The following is a 9,575-nucleotide window of genomic DNA, read 5'->3' on the forward strand; positions in this document are numbered from 1 at the left end:
AATTTTGATAAAATTATAATTTAATAATTAAAAAATTATTGAAGGATATTTTAGAAAAAAAATAATTTAATTATTAAATTTTTTAAAAATTATTTTGATAAAAATAGAATTTAATCAATAAAAAATAATTTATTAAGTGGTATTTTGGTAAGTAAAGTTTAATGATAAAAAAATAAATTTTTTTTTTAAAAAATAGATAAAGTTAAGTAGTTAACATTAGTTAACACAAAAAAATTAAAATGGAATAAAGAGGAAATTTTTTAAAAGTTATAAGGGAGGGGGGAATGTATATTTTATAAATAGAGGGGAGGGGAGTGTCATTTTAGTATTTCGCAGGGAAGGAGGAGCTGATGGAGATATAAACAGGCTGAACGCGACATGGCACTACACTGGAGCAGTCAACTTTGCGGTTAGTTTGATTATCTTAACGTCTATGTAATTCCATATACGTATAGTCATTGTTAAGGTACTTGCCAAGAACTAGAATATAATTTATATCGTTAGGAACATGTGGCTGATAGTAATTAATAATTTTAGAAATGTGGTTATCAATTTTTGATAAGTAAGTTGTTAACTTAATAATTATTACATAATTATTAATTTAAAGTTTAAATACTGGGGTATATGTTTTTCAAGCAATGAAGTTAGTTTATTGGTCACACGTTTGTCAATTTATTGATTTAGTTATTAACTATCCAAATTTGTTAGTTAGATTATCAAGTTAAAGTTTGATAATTATATTGTTAATTAATTTACTGAATGTTTTAAATTCACGTATGTTATTAAGAAAATGTGTATTAATTAAGTAAGTACATATTAATAGAGAATGTGGTGTTGACATAAACTCAGTTAGTATATACGTGTAAAATTCTCTAAAGCAAATGTATACAATAGTTAAGCAACTTCGATAAGTTGGACCTATACAATTTTTTAATTGTTAATAATTGTGAATTCTTTTTTTGTCAGAGGCCTCGCTTACTTCTGTCCCAGCGAGTGAGTCACACGTTTCCACCACCCGACGCCATCGCCCCGTTTCTGAAGGAGGCTGAATTCGGCGACACGGTGCCTCTCAGGGATTTCGTATTCGACAACTTCCTGATCACGACATTCATGGAGCGATGGCATCCAGAGACCCACACGTTCCATCTGCCATGAAGTGAGGCCACTATTACCCTGCAAGACATGGCGTACCACCTTGGGCTACGCACATACAGGGAGCCAGTTGGAAGGTCCTTCCGTAATTACTACAGATGGTACGACACGGAGACATGGGCGTTGGTGGAGCGACTGCTCCGTGCTAGGCCTCCGATGGAGCTACAGCAGGGGGCGCAGAGGAAGGAGGCATTCTCGCTGAAGCTGAGATGACTGCGGGACCGTGTCCATGCTATGCCACCCGACGGACGATCCGGAGACACTCTGACAGTATGTGAGGTGTTACATCTTGCTATTGACGGGGGTACCTGATGACGGACAAGTCGAACAACTTGGTCCATCTGCGGTGACTGCCACTGCTTCAGGATTTTGAGCGGTGCCATGGGCTGTCTTGGGGTTTGGCGGTGCTTGCAGGGAGCCATGGACGTACCATTTGTTGTACTCTACAACACATCGAGGCACTACAGACATCGCCGACTGCACTCTGTTGTTGATGTCCTGCATATACAAGAAATTTTCCCACACTATAAACGAGATATATACGTATCACATGCACTGGTCTTATCTCGTTTATAATATAAATAAGATACATTCAAGTTTTACTTATTTACACTGTAAATGATATAAGACTGAAGAATGTATTTTTATAATAATTTTTATAATTATTTATTTTAATAATTATTACATTTATTTAATTTAATTAAATAAAAAAACCTTGTAGAGATTGTGCCAGTTAATTTTTTTCTAATTGTTGTTTATTAATTATTACATAAAAAAATTTTTGACATATTTAATTCTATATTTTTATATTATTAAAATTTAGTATTTAAAATATAAAATTTAAATATTTAAAAATTATCATAAAAAATAAATTAAAAAAAATTAAACACCAAATTATAAACATTATAAAATTCAGCTAATCTTAATTACAATCAATTTTTTCCTTTTATTAATTACAATACACTTGTAGTGACACATACACTATCTTCACTTCTTATGCTAACCCTAAAACAACTTCAAATAAAATAATCACGATTTTACTCCCCATCAATGGTTAGCTTCAACCAAGCTAACGAAGTCCTTATTTTTATACTTACTACACACAAATTAAGAAAAATAAGAAACAACAAAAATAAAATAAAATAGAAAAAGCAACATACAGATAAAGTGCAACAACAATCAATAAGGCTTCCACCTTAAATATCTATACTTCTTGCCACCATGACGTTCATATACGAAATCAAGTTGAGGGACAATCTTGTATAGAGCATCGTCTACTTTCTTGGAGTACCACAACCTCCATCTCTCCCACAAAATGAGTGGCATGATAAAGATTCCAAACCCAAAAGTGAATCCCAATTCCACACTTAACAAACTCCAATCAATTGAGCTACTACTATGAGAGTTAGTAGTTTCAGATGACGGCGGTTGTGACAGTCCTTGTCCTCCTTCACCACTACAATTTTGGGTTAATGGTGGCCCACACAACCCCTCATTGCCTATAAATGAATCTGCTTCAAACGATTGGATTTGAGTACCTGTTGGGATTCTTCCCACAAGATGATTATAAGAGACATTCATGATGGCAAGAAAAGTTAAGCTTGCAAGCTCAGTCGGAATCTCTCCCCCCAAAGAATTCATTGACAAGTCTAAGGACTCAAGATTTCTCAAGTTTCCCAAAGTTGAAGGGATATGGCCTGAGAAAGAATTGTGTGACAAGTTAAGAGCATGCAATGCTTTGAAATTCATTATCTCTTCTGGTATTGGCCCTTCAAAATAGTTGGATGAGAAATCCAATGAAGTGAAGGCAATGAGAATCTTTACCAACTTCATTTGTTGACCTTTGTTCACAATTGTAACTGAATCCTCATACCTACCAATACCATATACGCCTTCCATGACATGAGAGACAATGTGGTCCACCACAAAAAGTGGCTCCATGACATGAAGCTTAGCAAATTTCATCTTATCAGCATTGCTGAAAACTGTGGTTATTAAAATCCCAACATTCTGTATATGATTAATGTAATCAAATAAACCAAAAGATAAATGCCCAAACCGTGATCTATCTTCATCATGCATCAACGCTTTCCAACTTTGCAGAAGCGAAGATGGCAACAAGCCACTAAAGTTGTTGGAGGCTAGGTCAAGAATTTGAAGCATCTCCCAGTTGCCAGTGCTACTAGGACATTCAATATGCCCATGAAATTTGTTTGACCTTAAAATCATGACTCTCAGTGTCGAAATGTTCTTCAAGAAGCAAGGAAAAGTATCAATTAATTGATTCTTTCCAAGATTCAAGACTTGTAGATTTTGACAATTTGTCAAAGATCTTGGAACGGTTCCATCTAAAAGATTTCCATTTAAATCTAGAAACCTTAAAGCACAAGATGTTGGGAATGTGTCTGGTACATGGCCACTGAGTTCATTCCCAGCAAGACTTAATACTCTCAAAGATCTGTCACTTGTTGCCAAACACTTTGGAATCTCGCCGTTGAAGCGATTATCCGAAAGATCAAGCAATCTAAGAAATGTCATATTACAAAAGGATTCATGGATTTCTCCATGAAAACTATTGTTTGAAAGATACAACATAACTATGTTTGGAATTTGGTTACCAATGTCTGCTGGAATGAATGAGCTGAAATTGTTGTTGGAGCAATCCAAGTAAGCAATGGTTTTTGTGAAAATGGGGGCAGGCCCTTGCAATTGGTTGCCATGTAGGTCAAGGAGGAATAAATTTGAACCAAGGTTTTGGAAAGGCCCTTCCATACCTTTCAAGAAGTTTTTGGAAAGATTTAGGGACATCAAAAATTCAAGTTTCCAAATCCAATTGGGTATGGTTCCTTCAATTTGGTTGTTGGATAAGTCAAGGTAATAAAGCAAAGTGGACTGATTTCTCAAGAAGGAAGGAAATGCATGCAACTTGCATGAAGCTAATAAAAGATTGTTCAGCATGGGGAAGGATGACAAATCTTGACCATTTGTAACATTTGCATCAACAACTGATAAATTGTTATGAGAAAGATCAAATGTTTTTAAATTTGGTAGGTTCCGAAGTTTGTCCAATTTTATTGTGCCACTGAACTTGTTTGTTGAAAGCTGAAGCAAAAGGAGTCTTTTGAGTTGGAAAATAGATGAGGGAATTGAATCTTGAAAATTGTTTCCACTTAAATCAAGCATCTCTAAAGATGAGGAAGAACAATTTGGTAGTTCCTTTAATGGGCCTTCAAATCTATTGTAGGAGAGAATGAGTTGTTGAAGAGATGGAAGTGCAAACAAAGTTGAAGGAACTCTTCCATCGAAAGAGTTATCTCCTAAATCAACTCTCACAAGATTTGCAAGGCCATTAAAATGGGTGGATGGAATTGTACCACTAAAATAATTATGATTGAGAGCAAAAATCCTAAGAGCATTGGACCTATTGAAAGATGGAAGAGGGCCAGTGAAGTTATTGAATGACAAATCTAGATAAACAAGATGGGTAAGATTTGACATTGAGTTAGGAAGTGTCCCATTAAACTGGCAATTTGATAGATCCAATGTTGATAGTTTCCTCAAGTTGAAGAGAGACTGTGGTAGTGGTCCAGAAAAATTTGTATGACTGAGGTTCAAGTAGTTGAGAGATGCTAATTGATATGGGATATTTTGTGGTAGGGAACCATTAAGTCCTTGATTATCAGATAAATCAAGAACTTGAAGTGAGGATAATTTGAAGATATTTTTTGAAATTTCTCCCACAATGCCAGCATTTGACAAATTCAAATACCTCAGATTCTTCAAGTTTTGGAACTCAGAACGAGTTTCAAAGGAGATGAACTTATTATAAGCCAAATTCAAACTCTGCAAAAATTGCATGTGGAAGAGACTGCTAAAGTTACCTCCAGAGATAGATTCTTGGCTTAAGTCTAGTGCTATAACATGTCCCTTGTTGCAAGAGACCCCTTTCCAGTGGCAGCAATCATGAACATGGTTCCAATGAATTAATTTTTTGGACTGATTTTGGTTATATGTGAGGTTGTTCTTCAAATGGAGCAGCAGAGATTGCTGATGATCAAGACAATAATGGGCAGTGGCTAAATTGATAGTGATAGTCAAGTCCACTAGACACAGCAAGGATATGAAGTAAAACCATGAGTTTGGGGTGGTTCTCATCATATATAAGGCAATGTGTGAAAAATGTTTTGGTGGTGATAAAGCTGGTTTTTGCATTTCAGCTTATGTTACTACCTTCTTTTATAGATTTGATATATACCACTTATGAATATTGTAATAATTTTTGGACCAAAATTTTATTAGATATTAAGTTTTGATATATACCACTTATCTAAAATTTGAAAGAATTTAACGTGTATATTTTTATGTTTGATTAAATATTAAATTTGTTGTATAAATAGAAATAATTAATTTTTATGCTTGCTATTTAAAAATAATATTTTTTTATATATATAAAAATATAATTAGGTATTAACATAAAAAATTTATATTGATAATTATAAAATTAATATATTTTTTAAAATAATTAAATCTTGATTTTAATTTTAATCACAACATTAGTATTTTTTTAAAATTATAGGTAATAAATATTTAAAAAAAAGTAAAAATATATATTAAAAAGTTAAGCAGTAAAAATTTAAAATTAAATAAAAATATTTATATAATAATATTTTTTATTTAAATTATATTATGTTGTTAATTTTATTTTTTGTAGAACATAAAGGTAGAGAAAAATAAAGAATGCGAAAAAAGAGAGAGAAAGATAAAGAAGAAGAATGAAAGAGGGAGTTTGTTAATTTTGGAAGTTAAGAAAATTTTTTATTTTAATTATAATGAAAACATCTGGTGACACATTTTGATTTGTCAAATTACTAATATAAAATATGAATTATAAATTATATATAGAGTGAAAAGGATAAAAAAAAATAAAAAAAGAGAGGTAGATAAAAAATTATAAAAATGATGTTTACTAATTTTAGAGAAAAATATTTTCTCTAAATTTTAATAAGAGAGTGTCATGTGACACATTTTAGTTATTAAATTAGTTAGTAATATATAATATAATATATAATATAACTATATTTCAATTTTAGTATTTTAATTTAATTTAAATAAATTAGATAATGTTATGTTGTATATTTTGATTGTCAAATTCGAAATTAGTCATTGATAATGATATATAAGAGAGATAGAGTGAGTGAAGAAATGAGAGAGATAGAGAAAGGAAGAGAGAAGAAGGGAGAGTTCTTTAATTTTAGAAGCAAAGATTTAATTTCAATTGCAATGAAAAAGTGACATGTGACATATTTTGGCCTTAAAATTAGAGATATATAATAGATATAATAGATATATTATTAAATTATCAAAAGTAATTAATTATAAAAAAATTTACTATGCAAAAAATTATTTAAATATATAAATTTAATTAGATAATTATGTAAAATTTTGTCCACTTACAGTCTAATAAAAAAATACAATTATTATGTTTTTTTTTTTACTAAAGATAGGAAACTCGAACCCGCAACTTCTTAATTGAGTATGAGGAGACTATGACATTTGAGTTATAACTCATTGGCAATTATTATGTTGTGTTTGTTTGTTGAGACATAGATACTAATTATTAAATACGGAGGTGCATATTTATTGTTTGTTTGTTGAGATACAGATTTAGATAGATCCAGTGGTATACAAATACACATAAAATACATGTATATAGTATTCTTCCTTAAAATTGAGACACGAAAATACAATGCATAAGATACAAAACTTGACCCTTTTTATTCTTAATCAAAATTATCAATTATATTTTCATATATTCTTTTCATTTTCTATTCTCTCTCCTCCTTTTTTTAAGAAGATAAAATTAATATTTAATTTATATATATGTATCTTGTACATTATTACCAAATACATTATAAAATTTGTATATCTTTATAATTTATATCTATATATCTTTATATATTTGTATATGTGTTTTAAAAACACTAACCAAACACAGCTCTCTAATTATATATCTGCCTAGAATACTAAAGCCACAACAGTTGGGGTAAAATAACATTTATTCATTTAGGGCATTTATTATCATTTAAATTTATTTTGTTCAAAATATAAAACAAATATAACTTGTTACCCAAATATACAAAATAAACCAAACAGACTGCAAAGGAGAAAGAATAGATTAATCCGACGCAATCGAAACAGAGAGAAAAATATCACTTTGGATTCATTTCCTCCTAATTTCATCCGATTACACCTTTAACACTAATTTGAATTGGTCACTGACAATCTTTTATAGGTTGTCTTTTTTCCAGAAGCTGCAACCACAAAAAATAAAAAGAGAAACGTACATATGAACCTTACCAAACAAAATTAAAATACGATAAATGTTATAAAACCAACACTTTTTATTAATATTTTATTTATTATTATACTATTAAAATTTAAAATTTAAATTTAATATAAAAATATTTTTATTAACTTAATATTAATTAAAAATAACAAATTTTATTAATTATATAATATTATTTTTATACTAATTTTTTATTTTTAATTTTAGAGTTTTTATTATTTTGCATAGTATTTATTGAGAATAATGTTATGTGAGAACCAGAATTATTATTAGCATCTTTTATAGAAAAAAATTTAAAGATCAGTAATTTTAATTTATATTGACTAATATTTTTAGTCAATAATTTAATACTTTTAATTTAACAGTTTAATGTTATATTTTTTAATCAATATTTTTAATATTATTAATTAATTATTAATTACTAATAATAAATTATACTGAATTTATAGTATTATTTTTTTTATATTTAATATTCAATTTAACTCTCCTAGCTATTATGGGTCCTCCTCAAGGAAATGATTAATTAGTTCAATAATGGTGAATGCTCGTCGTAACCTTCAGTCCTTCAGTCAACCCGGGAGTCAACTAAGCCCAACCTTCAAGTTACCTTTCCCGTCAACTTTGGGATAAGTGGAAAATTGAACTACACTAGTCTTTATCTGTACGGACTGTACTGCAATAGTTATCAATATATAGTACTACATTCTAAGGAAAAAAAAATGTATTTTCTTTTCTAACACATTAGTTATCAATATATAATCATGTTTCTCTTACCGGCTAAAGAATTTAAATATGAAAAAAATATATGTATTTTTTTAGAAAATAATTTTTTTTTGTATATATACAGACAGGTAGACATGGCAGAAATACAGGTACAACATGCAGATAACGTGCTGATTCAGCACGTATCTCACGTGTTGAATATTTGTCAAAATCCGAAGCAACACGCAAGTTCTATGTTGTCCACGTGTCAGTCATCCGTCAACATATATGATGCGTGATTCCAACGTGGCAGCAACACGCAGGTTGCGTGTTGCCACGTGGCAGACGTTGGTTGAATGGTCTTGCAACACGTTGCCTACGAGGTGAATTTTCCATCTATAAAAGCAATGCTCGTAACTATGTTGCTTCATTATGAGAGAAGTATTTTCCTCCAAGGTCGGTATGATGGAGGGCACTGCCAACATAACAACGGTGAGGTCGTACGAAATACGTATGAGGGTGTGAGTTTTCCGTGTGAGAATATGTTTTCGTTTGTGATTCCGTGCACTATAACGTTCGCGGAACTACAGTACGGATTCTATCAAAGTATAGATGCTGATATTGTGAAGAGGGTGACCAACATTCTCTATAGGAGTCCGGTTGTCGTATTTGGCGGCCTGATGCAATTTTAAGTTATACCAATCGTCGACGAAACAAGTATTCAGCGGATGTTTCGTCTTGAATTATATGTTGAGTTTGAGCATATTGTTGCAGATGAGTTTCAACATGACCCAGATGTACAAGATGACAGAGGTGAGGCGTACTTGGGATTGAACGATGATAGCAATGAGGAGTTCGAAGCTACTTACGAAGCCGGTGATGAGGACGATGACGGTGATGTGGGAGGTGAGGCAGTGACAGAAATTTTAGTGGTTCCAGCAGCAGTTAGTCAACCGATGGGCGATCCACCCTTTATGCGTAGCTTGGATCTTGACGCCATGCATGCACCAGAGTTTCCCGAACATGTAAACATAGGTACGTGAGCAGTGGATAATATGTTTACTTGATTTTGTTTTAGCGGATCAATGAACGACAAATATGTTTTCTTATATGTGTTGCTGATCTTAAGGATGAGGAGTTTAGAATCGGAATGGAATACGGTTTAAGAAAATCAGTCATTGCGGCAATTCAGAGTCACACTATCTCCAGAGGAGTCGATTACATTGTTTATGAATCCGAGCCACAGACGTTCTATGTAAAGTGCAAGAATTACGGACGTGGGTGCGACTGGCTTATCCAAGCCAGCTTCATACAGAAGAAAGCCTGTTAGGAGATTCGAAGATACAACGAGAGGCACACGTGTTCCATGGGAACG

At 31.7% G+C, this 9,575-nt stretch overlaps 1 protein-coding gene across 1 annotated transcript; it reads right to left on the bottom strand.

The window, feature by feature from the left end:
- Window positions 1–1,434: 1,434 nt before the first annotated feature.
- On the bottom strand, window positions 1,435–5,364 carry LOC112729361 (uncharacterized). The gene is made up of 2 exons (XM_025779594.3): window positions 2,389–5,364; window positions 1,435–1,650 (listed from the first exon to the last, which is right to left on the bottom strand). Exons 1-2 carry the CDS (start codon window positions 5,362–5,364, stop codon window positions 1,435–1,437), a joined length of 3,192 nt encoding a protein of 1,063 aa, XP_025635379.3.
- Between the last annotated feature and the right edge of the window lie 4,211 nt (window positions 5,365–9,575).

The sequence above is a fragment of the Arachis hypogaea genome, chromosome 12, assembly GCF_003086295.3.
Source record: "Arachis hypogaea cultivar Tifrunner chromosome 12, arahy.Tifrunner.gnm2.J5K5, whole genome shotgun sequence".
In the NCBI taxonomy this organism is placed as follows: domain Eukaryota; kingdom Viridiplantae; phylum Streptophyta; class Magnoliopsida; order Fabales; family Fabaceae; genus Arachis; species Arachis hypogaea.

What these genes read in the sequence shown, in the direction of transcription:
- LOC112729361 (XM_025779594.3), bottom strand. Translation starts at nt 5,364, where the DNA reads ATGCAAAAACCAGCTTTATCACCACCAAAACATTTTTCACACATTGCC. An exon ending in TTGTCCCTCAACTTGATTTC is followed by an intron (nt 1,651 to 2,388) that starts GTATATGAACGT and finishes TTGTATATGCAG; the next exon opens with GACATCAACAACAGAGTGCA.